We start from the raw sequence: 16,390 nt of genomic DNA on the forward strand, positions 1-16,390 counted from the left end.
GCCAGCAGTGCAGTCACATTAACAAGCTTTTGCAGCTGCTACTCAGAACCATATGGAACCAGCAAATCTGCCAAGAAATTTCTCACAGTTCTGCTTGAGAAAGCTATGTAAGAACAGAGGTTTATCAGTTCCTCAGTGGAAAAGAGGAACAAATCACATGTCAGATCAGAGAAGCATAACAGACCACATTTTGTTGTTGAAACCAGGAGAATAAGAAATGAAGAGGACTGCTCTTTGTTGCTCTAATTGCTAGGGAAAGGTGGTATTTCAGATATAGGTTTTTTCTACAGCGATAAAACAGATGCTTCTCTTTCTTCACAAGATGAGGGTAAAGTCCTTGTTTGGCAGAACTGACTCCTTTCTTTACAATAGGTGTAGCTTTCTTCTCCTTCCAGACTGTATCACAGGGAGCTTTTGACATTTATCAGCCAGGGGCTGGTGCAAAAGCCAAGGTTCTGGGACAGTTCTCAGGTAAAAGTTTTACTCAGTGAGATGAGTCCAGTAAATTGGAGTGCTCACTGAACTTCATCCTGGGCTTCTCTAGTAAGGTGTGTTGTATTCACATTTCATATGTATCAATCAATAGGCTAGTAAAAATATAGTTTGAGTTTCTGTATTAACAGGTACTTAATATTAACTGCTAATATATATTAGAGGTACTTGAGCATATTCGTTACTTAATCCTACTAGCCTTTAACTGCAAAGTGTGGTAGCTTTGATCTGCACTTCATTCTGTCATGCCTAAGCATGTATTCAATTTGTTTTACCTCCTTACACATTTCAAAATCAGTATGTACTAGGAGCAATTGTAGATTTGTGTTTAAAGTCATCCTTCCAGTCCTAAAATACAGTCCTAAAATACAAGATTTCTCTACAAAAGCTTCATCTGAGTTCTGCAGAACTCAGGAACAAGTCATTGCATGTGACTATAGGAGAAAACTGGGCGGAGATGGCAGGATGAAGGATATGGGGCCAGAATTACTTGTTTTACTTACCTTAACTAAGCAAAGGCTGAGGGGGAATGTGGTGTCTATGAGGCAATTTGGATAAGAAGAACAAGAAGGGTAAAGAAAGGTTTTAATGTAAAGATAGCAGCAGGAGCTAGCCTTGGGTATGTTCTTTGGAAACAGGAGTTCTAAGGAAATGGAGGTTTGAAGAAGCTGAACTGTGCACTTTGGTGCTGCATTTTTGCTTCAGTGCAAGTGACTGGGAGGTGGAAACTGTGATGCTGAGCTCACAGAGGCTGAATGGAGCCCATCTTGGCTTCTCAGCAAGTCAGTGTGAGCAAGGATGATAGTTCAGTCAAAGGAAGGAAGGGCAAAGATTTACTGGTGTCTTTTAACTGTAGACTTAAATAAAACTGAACCCAAATCTGTGTGGGTTTTGGATCTGGATTTTTTAAATATACCTTTGTTGTTCTGTTGTTTGAACAGAATTTTACAAACAAAAGAAAACAGTGTAGAAAATTAAGTCAGTTTATAGCGGTCCCACTTGATAGTAGTTGTTATTAAGACTCCTGAAATATAAAATTAGAACTGATATTTTGTATATTCTGATTTATACCCTGCTTGTCCTAAAATATATCTCATAACAAGTATATGAAAATGACTTACCCTATAGAAGCTTTCCTCAGAAGGACTCTGGCTTTCATTTATCCCAACCCTCTATATTTATAGAATGCCTTGATAGAATAGAGTTGTCCTAATTCAGACAAGCACTGCAAAGTTGCATTTGGTTTAGGGGAGGATTCATTTACTTAACTTCTGCTTAAATTGGTAAATGCTTTAATTCCTGTGGTGGATGAAGTGGGGGGAATTTGAACTGACTCCTGTTGAAGTTGATGGGCATTTTGAATAGTTCAAAGGTATTTGACCAAACTGTAGCATTTCATTCATCCTATGAATTTTGTGTCAGTGCAACAAACTCTGAGCTCCCAAGGTTTTATTCCTAAGCTAATTTACTATTACCTGCTTTTTCAGATAAGAAACAACATCAGACACTATTTTGTTGAATCTCCTGCTGTTAAAGTGTGTTATGATATTATAACATGGATGGCAACTCAAATAGCAATAAGTTACACAGTCGTGCCATTTGTACTGCTCTCTGTAAAACCCTCTTTCACCTTTTACAGGTAAGCCCATTCTACCTGTTTCCTTTTCTCTAAATTGAAATAGAAGTGTTTTCTGCAGCATAAGATTTTTGAAGCTATTTTAATGATAATTATAAAATTGATTTGTTATCTGAGTGGACTGTGTTTCTGTTCTAGTGCTGGAACGTGGTGTATGTTGTGTATGAAAAACCTTAAAGTGCTTTCATTTTGCAGTCATATTAGAGTTATTTTTCCTGGGGCAGGGAAAAAAGACCCAACCAAAAACAAAACCAGAGGGTACCTTAGAGATTACTATATGCCCTTGAATTATTTTACAGCAAAACTAGATATTGACTTCCAGAAATAACTTGTGAAAAAAGTTGAAAGCAAATTTCTGTTCACTTTACATCTTGTTACAGCACTAAATACCGTAAGGGAGGACTTAATTTCTGATTTCCCCCTTACTTTACTTTTCTTAAAGGAAATACTAATGTCTTCTTATCTTACATATGAAGTATGCAAGTTACTTTTGACAGTTTATTCCTTAAGTATCCTGTAGGAGTGGTGAGAGTTTTATTGAATTACTATTTCTGTTTGTTTTTTAGCTCCTGCTATTTCTGTCTTCATATTGCCAGCATTCTGGTGTTGTTGGTATTTCCACTGAAAAGAACTCAAAAAGGAAGTAAAAAGCATGAAACCATCCAGCCTGTGTGGTCCAAAACACTAGAAGAAGAAAATCTTTTGCAAAAGAACAGTTACTCCACAACAAATAATAGTTTCAGTCAGAAGCAAGAAATGACCTGCAGATATCAAACATTAAAACAGTGATTGAGGAAATATTATGATGAATATATTTTGTATGTTTTCAGAAACCCATTTTTAGCACCTTTTAAAGGGGTTTGTATTTGTTTGCAAAGATGTTTAGTAAGAAAAGAATGCATTACCTAGGAAAATCACATACATATAGCAAGACTGGAAACAAAACAAATTAACCCCTCCCATGCCATGTCCCTGTGGGTCACGCCTTATATGAAGATATTACCATTATTTCAATGGGCACTCAGGACTTGCAACGTATGTCCATAGGGTCATATGTGTGCCCTTTGCTGAATGTACGTTGTGTATCCCAAGGCACTGATGGGGTGGAATAAAATTGTGTCAATCTAGGATTAACAAATGGAAAATAACTTTTCCAAATGAATGACTTGCCTTAAACCCTCTATTTACTGAAATATTGTTTCTAAGTGGGTATTTTCAAGTTTGATTTTACATGGAAAGCGCATTTCAAATATGAAACTATATGCTGTAACGAAGATAAAATAGGAAATGCAAAGTCACTAGAAGACTTCTGAATCTTTAAAAGGGAATTGCAATAAGCATCTCAGTATTTGGAGGGTTTTCTTGAAGTATCTCAAACTATTACAGTACATTACAGAACTGTAAACATTGATGCCAAATTATAGTTAGGTTTCTTTGATAAAGAGTATAATTACTCTGAATGGATTAAAATGGCCCTTCTGAATGGATTAAAAACAACTCAAGGTTCACCTTTTTCCAGAGCTTGATGGCTCTATTGTAGGTTTCTATTATTTTAAAGTACCTAAACCCAATAAAACACTGCCAAGTGGGCTTTGCAGCTAGAGGAGGAAAAGCAGCCATAAGGCACAGAAGACAACGTGCAAGCACTGGGATTTCAATGAAAGTGCAGTTTTGCCCTTAAATGCCAGAAATACTTGTTCTAGAATAGAACTGTTTTACAAAAAGTGATTTTTAATACTTAAAGTTATTTTGAATTTTCAGGCATCAGTTATTTGATGATGCTTTCAGTATAAAATAGCAAAATTACCTTGAAGCTCCAGCGTGTGGATAGTCAAGTATGAAATGACTATCATAACCAATTTCTATATGCTTGATAATTGATGGCCCTTTATCCAAAGAAGTGTATGAAATTGAGGAAAAGCTTTTCTTTAAATTTTAGATGCAAAGTTCATATCATATTTGTGGGTAACATAATGAAAGAAAGAAATCCTTCAGAATATCTGACTAACTGAATTATGGAAGTGTGTCAAGGAAACAATGCAGTGGTTATGTCTATTCCAGACCATTTATTTTTGTGATGATGGTCACTGCTAGAGTACTACTGTTAAAGGGCTACATTTTAATTGCTTATATTCTGTATTTTCTTATAATTTTTTTAAGTAAACACAAACTGTTTATCCACATGGGGTTTATTTTTAATTTTAAACCAGACACAAAATACTACCAGAGAAAAATAATGCAGCTTGTTGATTAATAACTAGCAAATGAGTGAGAAAAATGTCTTAATATTTTGAACCTTAAATTTTTCATCAAATATCTAGAACCAGTCAGATGAATATTGTTAGTACCAGAAGTGCAATGATGGTCCTCAGCTTTGGGGATACTACCATGCAAAAATTGTCTCAGTACTTCTGGTGTACTCTCTAAAGCACCAGACTGTGAGTTTGGTCAGAGTTGTTTCCGTGCTGCCACAGTTCTGTGTCTGGCCTTTGGCTCCTTGCCTAAAACTCCAGGAGGAGGATAACATATATGTAGGTTAGGACTAATTAGTCTACACAGTTAGAAAGGAGGAACTGAATATTAAATGAGAGCGACTGAGTCTGTTTAGATGAGCAGGGATGTTCATTGTTTCAGTGACAGCTGTATTATCTTTAAGATAAAATAGTCTGATTTCTAAATCCTTACTTTGATTACCCAAATAGACTTCCCCTTACATGGTTATCATATGCCTCTTTGAAACCACATTATGCTTTTCTTGTTAATTATAAGGGAACACTAGTTTATTTTTTTGGTCATCCTTATTAGATGCAGAATCAGGAAAGACATTTTTTTGCTTTCTGTAATTGAAGGAATATTTACATAAGAGAACAAATTAGAATTGCACGTTTCTGGGTGGGTAAGTAAAATTGGCATTGATTCTTTCAGCATTTGTTACTGTTGCACTTAAATTCATCTTGTTGGTTCAGTTCCATATCTACTCAAACCGTTTTGGATGCCAGTACAACATCCAGTGTGTTATGTTAATGTTCTGGTACTCTTGTTTTGTTCTTTTGGTGTGTGCACAGTGGAGGCTTACTAATTCTTCTTAATGAAATATGAAAACAGTTGTAAACACTCCCAGAAAATAAGCAGGTTTAGGGTAGTGCAGACTGGTGTGTGACTTCAGTGTGAGTCAATTCACAGGTACAGTTTCGTTCTGAACTTTTGTATATAGGGAAGTTAAAGCAACCAAGAAAATATGTTCGTGCTTTCGTTGGGCACAGGTGGCAAGATACATGTTTCAAAATTGGACATGACTTTTTTCCTTCATGATTTGAACCCATTAAATAATTGCAGTACAAGAAAATTATGGCAATTAATTCTGCACAGAATTTAAGTGTACTGTCTTAGAATTTACCCTTTAAATGTCATTTCTGAGTATAAAAGTGCTTTGAACTGAAATCTGCTCTTCATGTAAATGAATTTTCTTGGGGACTTTGGAAAGAAGTGTTTTGTTTTAATGGCAGCACTCTGATTTTAGTCAAACTGGGGTTTTGTTGTTTTTGCTTTCCTACTGCTTTACTTGTTTTCTGCCTTGCTATTGCACTGAGTCCTTTTTATCCACTCAATCAGAAAGTCATTAGCAGTCAGCCTCGATGCTTTAGATAATTTTTAGGTTTTACAGACATCATTTGATAATACTGAATTTGAAAGGATGGCAGTGGTTTACTATTGCTCTTCCTGAGAAAAATTGTAAATTTCCTATGTATGTTTCGGGCATGAAGGAAACATTAAGTATTCTTTCACTTACTAACTAATTTATATCCAAAAGATAAAAATGTTTTCTATATTGCAGATCAGCACACTATGAAAAGTAAATGCAACATATCATTCATAATTTTTATGGTGCTTTGCAGATATTTGCCTATTGTGAACAGTTCATTCAGGCACTTAGTTAGTAAATGTAGTCACCCTGAGAGTAACTATTTGCTTGCTTAACCTTTTTCAACCTTTAAGATTCTGTATTAATGAAAGAGATATATATTACATATTTAAATAATACTTTTGGTGGTGCCCACTACTGTTTTAATCAGAAAGGCTTTGTTAGCTTTGCAGTTACAGATATGCCCTTCTTATTCAGGAAACTTATTCTTCCGTGGCCATTCCTTAAGTTGACATGTAGACAAGATTTCAATAATTGGTGACATTTGAAAATATGCTCTTGCTAACAAATAATACTTTAGTGAGAAGACTATGAAGAGACTTTTGTATATTCCCTGCTCTACACTGTCATATGGTATTAATTTTACCAATTTAATATATTATTTATTAGAAGAATTTTACACTTAAAGAAATTGTTCAGTTTCCCCCAGGGAAATAAGTAATATGAATATAAATGCTAGGATTGTATGACAGGATGCACACTAGGTAGTTTTGCCTCTTTTGTTGGCATTGATTTGGTTAGTGGTAAAATGTCCTCTGATGCAGAGGAGACATTTGAGATCCTCACCTCCCGTAAAATTCACATCAAAAGTAATTTTAACAGAGTCGAGATTTTTTGCTCAGAAGCTTTGCAAACAAATTGTTGACAATTTGTTTGAATACATGGTGAAATGTGTCTTCACGTTTGCCTGCAAATGTATCACTGTTGCTTATATGTAAACTTTCACATGTTCAACTTTATAAGTTGGCCTTGAATGATAAAGAAATTTAAAAGCACAAGTTACAGTAATTTAGGCTTTTATTTCCCTTTATCCTTAAGTCTTTCACTTTGTAATTCTCATTGACTTCTGAAATCAGGCTTGAAAATTTTTCAGTTTCAGTGAAAATTTTGAAATACTGCCATCTGTGTTGAAAAGTGATCAGTGTTAGAAAAACAGATGGAAATTAATTTAAGGATTTTAATATGATGCAGACTCTATGTATTAAAAAAATACACACTATTTCTGTGCTGATTCATCACAGCATTTCACTACAAAATTAACCTTTATGTATTTATTTAGATCCAATAATACTCTGAGCAGCACTTGGGAGTATTTTTAAATTTCCTGTTTAAAAAATCAGTTGTCAATAAATACTTAAACAAGTATTATATGCTATTCTGAATAAGTATGTAAGCAGATACTCTAGTGAATTGAGCCTACTCTCATAAGATTACTGGATCTGTCTGGATCTCACCTGGTTTGTGCTGTCGATCTTCACCTTCTTCACAGTCATAGTGAAAAAGCTGGCAGTGGAGAGGTCTGTAGTCAGAACATGTCCCGTCTGTGGCTGGAAGGGTTTGCCACACAATTCCTGTGAGGAGCTAACCCTCTGTGCAGAGCTGGACAGAGATTCTACTTGCTTGTGACCTAGCCTGCCACTGCTCAATGCTACATCTGTCTGGATTTTTGACGTGTGTGCTGTCTTAACCTAGACGTTTAGCAAACACCATGAAATCCAGGCATCCACAAAGTCACCCTGCAAGGTTACGACTGCAAATGTTGCAACACTTGCTTATTATGGTTAAAACAAAATGAAAAAAAATCTTTAAAACTAGTTTTGAGATTAGCTTTTTTGTAGTTTTTTTATGAAATCTAGCCATCAGCTGTATCAATTTTCATTTCATTGCATTAAATATTTAAAACATAATTTTACTCAGTTTAGGTATACAAATTTGCAAAAGAAAATTTTGCTGCTTCATCACTGTCTGTGCATTAGTTGTGTGTCCAGTGACCTTAGACCTGGTTTTGGTTTTAGATGATTTTAGATTTTTTAAACCCATGTACATATCCATATAAACATTGTGTAAACTTTAAGTTGACAAACTGTAGTTACATATAGCGTGCATAAATACAGTTAAAATAAGCTACATCAATATTCAGATGAGGCTGGTGTTGAGCCCTCCAGTTGTACATTACATCTGAAGGCTGTGGGGCTCTGCTCTCAGACCACTAAGCTTTCTGCTTCCTATGGTGAAAATATAATCTGTTGGTTACACTTCAAGTGGCAAGTAAAAGGCTTCTTTCATTCTGTTGCAAAACCAACCTCTACAGGATATTCTGCTTCAGGCTATGAATAGAAATTTTGACTTCAGACTGAGATCTGACATAGGGCCACATTCAGAGAAAATGTTTTATATTACTAGTGACTCAGTCCAGCACCTTACTCCAAACAAACCTCCTGGCAAAACAGACCTCTGCACAATCTTCTTCCTTCCTTTCATTCTCTAAGGGAGAAATACCCCAAGCTGAATTTTCTTTAGGTTTCACTGCAATATGTCATATGAATAGGTAGCTGTGGTCCATGCTCTAGTCAAATTAGGCTTCAAGACTGGGACAATATAATCTGAAACAAAAACCAGAGAAACAGGGTGCCTAGAGACGGGTAATCAGAATAGTGCAACACTACGTGTTAATGGTGCAACAATTGTCACAATAAGTTAAGAAGTATTTGCCTATGCGTCTTTTGCCTTTCGATGTGTTTATCAGTTCTCTTTACATCTTTTCTTTGTACCTTCTTTTGTCCAGTGGTGTTGACTATTTCTATGAAGAATCTGCTGATGTGTCTTATTGTGACAAAGGTGTCAAAATGCTACAATAGTAATTAGGTAGTTATTCTTAAATCCCAGACCTCAGATGTGTTCTAGATCAGTTAGAAGAGAACATTCAAAATGTATTGGGTGAAAAATAGTGTAAGATGGGTAAATATAGCATTATTCAAAGATGTTGTAATAAGTTATTCAATTTAAGAATTTAAAATATGGAACTTTGTTCTTTCCTGCCTTGGTTACACATTCAAGGGAATAGTTTTACCTCAATGCAGAAGTAGTTATGCCTCCAACCACCCGTATGTTAAGGTGAGAGAACGCCCCTAAAAAGTGGATAGCTACAGTGTTCCTAAATTTGCCTTTCCTGGTTCAGACTATAATACATTGTCAGTGAATTTCATTTTTATTATTCCAAAATATATATTTTTTAAAAAGTGTTATTTTTCAACAGATCCATAAACTAAGTGTTGGTGTATGGTAAAATTAAAATACCACTGTTAGTTACACTGTGATTGTGATATTTTAATAATTACTTATTTCTAATTTGTCTCAGCAGTGCTGCTGAAGCAGCATGCTGTTATGTTTTAAAGGTGTTTTTAACTTGCCTATAAATGTTTTTTTCTAATTTGTGTCTTTAAATCTGATTAAACTGTAGTTTAAAAAAAAAAAAACTTGTTTTTCTAAATTCTTTGGTGTCTGTCTTTAATGAGTGCTAAAGACCAAAAGTTTTAAATGCGGTTTTTCCTTTTAGATTACTAAGCATACACTGCATGCATTTATACTCTTATTTGGAATGTTCTACTTCAAATTTGGTTTTATTTAATTTGTTTGCTAGAGCTCATATACAACTATACATATATAATTATTTTCCAGCAGAACTGGTAAACAGAATTTCAAGCCTAGCCTCTTGTTACTTGGGGAAGATACTTAAGCAACTTTCAACGCTCTGTCTTGGAGCATATTGCTGCCCAAGGAGCACTAGTTCCAGATATGACCAACTGCTGTGGAAACCTCACTACTGAGAAATCAAATTCAGTGTTTTGAAGAAGCTCCTGCTTTAATTGATGGTTTCAAAGAAGCAGGGCTAAATGGGTACCATATATGGACTTTTTTTTTTTTTTTTTTTTTTTTTAACTTGACTACCAGGACTCTGCTAGGGCAGTTTCTGTCGACTAGTGACAGGATGTTAAAGCTGACTGAGACTTCCTGACCTGCAGGTTTTTACCACGTGTACTTAGAGACAAGAAAGGATATTATATATTACAATGAAATTATATCACTATATTTTACTATAATGCTACTAAATAATCTTCTCTCTTTTCTTCATCTGGTATTAATTCTGCTTCTGTACAAACCTTGTAGAGGCAGTGTAACTTTTTGAAGACATCTTTACACAGATCTGTTTCTGCAAGGGGTCCCACCCTAGAGGAATACTGTAATGTTTGTGTTGTTCTCTTGAAAGGCCCTACTGAAGCAAAGGTATTTTTAACCCTTGTGTGTTCAGAATTCACAGACAAGCTGTATGCAGTTTTAGAAGCTCTGGTGATTTGTGTCATTCTAACCAAAAGTTAGACTGCAATGGAATTTGCTTTCACAAATAAACATTCACAACAGAGTCAGGAGTATGAAGTTTCTTCATGAACCAAACACTCCTGCATTTACTGAAAAATTAATTTGAACAGATTATGATAAAACACAGCTTCCTGATACTGCTTCAGAATGCCAAGACTTGTTGGTGATGGAAATGTTTAACTCTGTTCTTTTAAGGTACTGCACAGAAAGAGTCATGATTAAGAACATCCTGAAGCCAGCAGATGTTTTCCTGTGCCTATAATTAACTTAATTCCATCTGAGTAACTTCCTGATAACATGCAGGATGTTTCAGTACAGAATACAGAAGTTGTTCTAGGGGGAGATGCATTCACGCTACTTTCTAGATCAGAGTTGGAGATTTGTACCCTCAGCAGAGTTCAGCAGTACATCTTACAGCTCTTCCTAGGATGGTCATATATAATAGAAAAAGAGTTATTTCTCTGTGTGGGCTAAAGTTTATCTTTCAAAACTAAATAAACCACAGTGGGACCATGTTTGACTGCCTGTGTGAATTAATCCCTGGTGAGAAGAGCGTAGGGTACAATAAGAAGAGCACAAGGAGCTGGATGTATCCGTAGCACAAGTGGATGAAAGTGCAGAACCATACAGAAAACTGTGCTTTCTCTGCCTCCATATTCCCAGTGTTTGTACAGTTCCTTTTTGTGCAGGAGGGAAGGAGCTCCTATTTCTCCCTAATAACTTTGTAACTGCAGGGTGAAAACACAGGTAACACCTGATAGGTGGAAACACTGATACTGGAAAAAGGATTTGGGTGATGAGGAAATCATGAAGTGAGATACTAATATATGTTTCTCTATAAATTCTGTAAAAAAAAGGGTAATATTTTGAAAATGTTTCAAAATCTATAAGAGGTAGTCTTGTAAGACTGTGGTTTCTGTTATGTAAATAAGATTATACAGATGCTTGAAACATCAGGACCACTCTTTCTTGAGTAGTGGCCCTGACACATATGTTCAGGTAGCACAGTGAGCACTTTTCAGCCCAGCATTAACTGCAGGGATTCATCCTCCATTTGTTCATATTGTACTTCTATTGTGTAAAGAAGAAGAAGAATATGCTTTAAGTACTTAATTTCTCCCAGTTTTTCTGCTGAACCAGTGTTTCGGTGCAAGATCTAAGTGGATTTAGCTTTTCAATTTCACAGCTTGCACCTTTGCTTTGTATTAACAACTTTTTTGCATGTAAGCCAGCTGTATATTTTATCAGGGTGTGAAGATTTTCTTAAGGTCATATGAAATTCACGCTTAAAAAAAGTGAGCAAAGCACTTGCTGCATGCCTTCTGGATTATAAGTATTTGGGATATATAGGAAGCCCTGTTGGATGTTTCTTTAAGAAGCAAACAGTCATAGCTCTATACAGGGGTGAAATATCTCAGTGTTGTAAAGATTCATATCAACCCTTGGGACGCAGTAACCTTAGAAATGGGGGCTCTGCTCCTTTGCTGGCTGGTTTGCTGCCATCCTAGGTTTTAGCTAGGTCCCATGATCTCCTGGAGAGATGTTATTGCTATAGTCATTAGAGATCGTTTCTCATCCAGTTGTCCAAATGAATTAGATGCATCTGTTATCATGAATTTGGACTGTGCTGAAGATTGATGTGACATTTTACAGTCACTAGATGCATTTTAGGATCACTGAAAGCACTGATGGAAGGTCTGCAGAACATGTTGGGAATGGCATCAGGTGACTGCAGCCACACACCCCCCAGCCTGGGCTGTGGGGCAAAACCACGACAGGGGAATTTTCAAAATACCTGCAAAGCTGCTCGGCCACCTGGGCCATGGAGGAGTTTGGGAAAAGCTGGTGGATCTCAGGATAAGTGGTGTTATAAATGTGGAATATGTCAAAATTATCTTAAGTTAGGATGTACTCTGATCTTTGTATACTTTCATGCCTAATCAGCAAGAAAGGCGACCTAGTCAGTGGAACAGAGAGCAGCCAGCATCCCTTACTCAAGGACATCCTGGGACTAACAAGATTTTGATGTATGTCTGTATTTATTGCCTGCTTAGCAAAAGACTCAAGGTCCATGTATCCTATAGTTGGACTATCTTCATTATAATACTAAAAAACATTCCTACAGGTCAAAAAGACCCCTGTTGAGGTGAAGACTCTTCTGTTGAACATGCATGCAACTTATGGGAGTTATGTAACTTGTATGGAAATTACAAACCAACCATAACCAAAGGTTGCGCTTGGGATATTAATGACACTGAGTTTCTGTGTATAAATTTTAGAATTGTAGAATCATAGAACATGCTGGGTTGGAAGGAACCCAATGGGATCACCGAGTCCAATTCCTAGTTCAGCGCAGGACACCACAAGAATCCCACTGTGTTGGAGGACTGTCCAAACAGCACTCAAGAGTGTTGTCCAAACACTTTTGAACGCTCTCAGTGTGGTGCTGTGACCACTTACCTGGGGAGGCTCTTCCAGTGCCCAACCACCTTCTGGGTGTAAAACCTTTTCTTGATATTTAGCTTAAACAGCTTCGTGCTGTTCCCTCAGCGTCATTAATTTTCAAATCATTACTAACATCAACATTATTAACAATGGCGCATAAACTCCGGCGGGGCGCGCTTGATTTGTGGAATCCCACCGAGCATGCAGGCTTGTGCACTCGAGAATAAATAAATATCCAAAGAAGTCTCTCTCGAGTGTGTGATTATTGGCTTGTTGCACACCGCGTAACGAATCCGATTTGCACGGACAACAGCGAGGTGAGGTGAGATTTACTCTTTTTTTTCCTGTTTCCCAGCGGCAGCCCTCACCCTCGGTCTGAACATCACCTGTCGCTGGGTTATCCGTCAGGCAGCAGCGATTGCCCACAAACCCTTTTCCCCCTTTTTCTTTCAGAAAGCAGCAGAAGGAGTGCCGGTGTCTCTCCAGGGCGGTGCCCCCTCGGGCTGCCCCGCCGGTGCTCCCGGGCAGGAGTTGCCGCTCCCGTCCCCGCCGCCCGCGGCCATGGGCGCGCCCGGGCCCGGCCGGAGCCGCCCCCGCACGTCACGGCCCGGGCGGGCGGAGGCGCAGCCAGCGAAGATGGCGGACGCCGCCGTCGGGGCGAGCTGAGCAGCGCTCGGGGCCGCCGCCTCTCTCTGTGTCACTGTCCGGCCGGGCCTGGGGAGCCGCCGAAGGGGCCGAGTCCCCCGGCCGTGGGGTGAGTGGCGGGGGAAGGCGGAGATGGCGGGCCGGGCGCGGAAGGGCAGGGGAAGGACACGGTGGCGGGGGGGTGGGGAGGCGGCGCTGCCGCTGCCAGACAAAGGGCACCGCGGGGCCGCTCCCGGAGGGGCCCGAGGGAGCGTGGAGCGAGGGCGATCCGTGGCCGCGGTGGGCTCGGGGGCCCGGTACCAAAAGTCCCGGTGCCCTCATTGGAGGGCCCGGGCCCGGAGCGGCGGCGTGTCCGCTCAGCCCGGGGCATCCCGGGGCTCCGGCGGCGCCGTGTGCGGGGCGGACCGGGCTCGCTGTGGGGGTGTCGGGTGCACGGCGAGCGCCCCGAGGGTGCCGCGGGCACGGCCGGGGTTCGCTGTCAGCCCCGCCCTGGCGGCGCGGGAGCCTCTTGTACCCTGTTCCTCTCCTTCTGTTGACTCGGAAAGGTAGATAACGGTAGATAAGGAAAGTTTCTGGCATGTGATTTCCAAGATAAAGAATGACAGAATGGTTGAGGTTAGGAGGGACTTCCGCAGGTCATCTGATCTAACCCCTCTCCTCAAGCGGGGACAGCAAGAGTGGATCACTCAGGACTGTGCCCAGACGGCTTTTGTGTGTCTCCGAGAACGGAGACTCCACAACCCCTCTGGGCAGCCTGTGCCAGTGCTGGGTCACCCTCATAGTAACAAAGTGTTCCCTGCTGTTCAGACAGAGATTCCTTTGAGTCCAGAGAAGGGCAGCGACGCTGGTGAAGGGTCTGGAGTGCAAATCCTGTGAGGAGCCGCTGAGGGAGTTCTGGGGTTGTTGAGCCTGGAGAGAAGGAGGTTCAGGGGTGATCTTATTGCTCTCTACAACTACCTGAAATGAGGTTGTAGGCAGGTGGGGATCAGCCCCTTATCCCAGACAACAGGCAGTAGGACGAGAGAACATACCCTCAAGCTGCACCAGGGAGAGTTTAGGTTGGACATTAGGAGGAATTTCTTCACAGAAAGAGTGATTAGACACTGCCCAGGTAGGTGGTCAAATCATTGTTACTGGAAGTGTTTGAGGAAAGATTGGATGTGGCACTTAGTGCCATGATCTAGTTGACACTGTGGTGTTCGATCATACTAGATCTCTTTTCCCAGCTTAATGATTCTGTGATTGATTCCGTGATTCTTTGTTTCAGTTTGTGCCCATTGCCTCAGGTCCTGCCACAGGACACCACTGAAAGAGTAGCAAAGTCTCTAAGAGGTAGTAGGGCTTTGCCACAGCTCATATATCCTTAAAAGTTGGTTGGAAAAGTGATCTCCTTTCTATAACTTTTGGTTTGATGGGGGAAAGAATAATATATATTTTCCTGGAAAAGTGTTTGAATCATGAGATTAATTGCCCTTCCCCCCCATCAAATAGTAAAGAGATGGAAAGGAAAAAAGTAGATCTTTTTCTGAGATCAGAACGTGTAAGGTAAAACCTACCTCTTTGTCTACTGGATAGGCATCTATTCTTTGTTCTGCAGCACTGTTTATTTAAAATAAATTAGTTATTAAGAAATTCGAATCTGCTTGAAATCCTGTGTGACCACACCTTATGAAATGTTGCATGTTAAAGGCCTGCATCACACAGTTGACTTTTTCCTTAAGTGTAAATGCTGTAAGAGTTAGATTTTTGTCTTATAACTTGTGTCTGTGGCTAACAAACCCTTGATTTTATGGTGTGGAGAAACATGTTGACCATATGAGGCACTGTAAGGTGATGTTGCAGACTTTCTTGTTGTGCTTGCATGTGTTTTATATAGGTTTTGACAATTGATTTGTGTTGGTTGGTATAATTTAAAAAACCCTTTAATAGTGGTACCTGTTTGTTTTATTTGATCTATTTAAAACCCAAGATAATGATTTGTAAGACTGAACATTTTGTATTCTGTACAGGAATTGAATTATCTCTTAGAATTCACGTGTTTTTAGCAATACATTAATATTCTTTGACTATATTTAAATTTTGTCTCAAAGTAGTTTCTCTAATAAATCATAGATCCTTTTATCAGATACTTCACAAACACTTTAATTAATTTCACTGATTTGTTAACAAGGGTAGAACATAGTCATCTGATAGTTGCTATTATCTCACAATAGCACTTTATTTTAGATATGTATCTACATCTTTCCAGTCTTTTCTATGTAATCCCCAGTCTCCATTGGTTTATTAAAGAAAAATTTAAAAATCCATCACTACAGTATTTGGAAATGGCCACTGCCTTGAGTGCATGAGGTAGAAGAGGGCTTGTTGATCTCCGATTTCCTGTGTTCCTTACTGTGTACAGTAATAATGGTTACAGCCAGAGAGACCTCCTTTGTGCGAACAGTTTTTAGTCATATTGGCTTTGGGTTTCAAAAGAAGAATGTCTTGTGTCTCTAGCTTTAGTTCACTTTTTGTGTATTTAGAATTTTTGAGTAACATTATTTTGTTTGTTGATAGAAAGTAACAAAAAAAAAGGTAATCTATTCAAATGTTTCACATTTGAATAATAGGAATGTGGCTAAGAGAAGTAGAATAAGTGTTCCCAGATAAATAAAGAAAAACTGAAAAGCAGCATAAGGTCATTAGTCAGCCCGGAATTTCAGACACTGGAGAAGAGATGTGGGTGTAGACTACTTATGGAAACTAAGATTTGTTATTTCTCTCCAGTTCTGAACATCAGAAATTAGTATTTTTAGAGACTCATTTCAGCTGTCCTGAAAATTTGTTCTGTAAACAGAATCCTGGTTAACTCAGTCTCCATGGAAAAAATATTTTAAAATATTTACCACTTCAAGTGATGCCTGACTTGGGATCTCTTAGTGTTTGAGAAGTATGTCCATTAAGGAAGGGATTACAATAAGGTGTCCTAAAGGGGGGAGGTAATACTTGTGTTAGCAAGATTCCCTGCAGCCTGAGTAAAGGTGGTGTTTCAGCCTGGTTTTCATTTCTTTATGCTATCATATAGCGTAAAAACCTGTGAGGATATGAAACTA

At 38.8% G+C, this 16,390-nt stretch overlaps 2 protein-coding genes across 6 annotated transcripts in view; both read left to right on the forward strand.

Moving 5' to 3' along the window:
* Positions 1-3,847, forward strand: part of MBOAT2 (membrane bound O-acyltransferase domain containing 2) — a 35,915-nt gene extending 32,068 nt beyond the window's left edge. The window contains exons 10-11 of the mRNA XM_027890521.1: positions 1,980-2,131; positions 2,695-3,847. Coding sequence (XP_027746322.1) covers positions 1,980-2,131; positions 2,695-2,917 — 375 coding nt within the window. The 3' untranslated portion in view covers positions 2,918-3,847. The remainder of the gene's footprint in view (positions 1-1,979; positions 2,132-2,694) is intronic.
* A 9,415-nt stretch (positions 3,848-13,262) lies between these two features.
* The window catches only part of KIDINS220 (kinase D interacting substrate 220), a 78,749-nt gene continuing 75,621 nt past the window's right edge, over positions 13,263-16,390 (forward strand). For 3 of the 5 annotated variants that reach the window (XM_027890516.1, XM_027890517.1, XM_027890519.1), the window contains exon 1: positions 13,264-13,407. The gene's annotated coding sequence lies outside the window, so the exon portion shown is untranslated. Of the gene's footprint in view, positions 13,408-16,390 lie in introns of all 5 variants that reach the window. The other 2 variants (XM_027890514.1, XM_027890515.1) reach the window with 1 other exon arrangement.

Source organism: Empidonax traillii, unplaced genomic scaffold, assembly GCF_003031625.1.
Source record: "Empidonax traillii isolate 1590-97213 ecotype Southwest subspecies unplaced genomic scaffold, ASM303162v1 scaffold291:size1517763, whole genome shotgun sequence".
Lineage (NCBI taxonomy): Eukaryota > Metazoa > Chordata > Aves > Passeriformes > Tyrannidae > Empidonax > Empidonax traillii.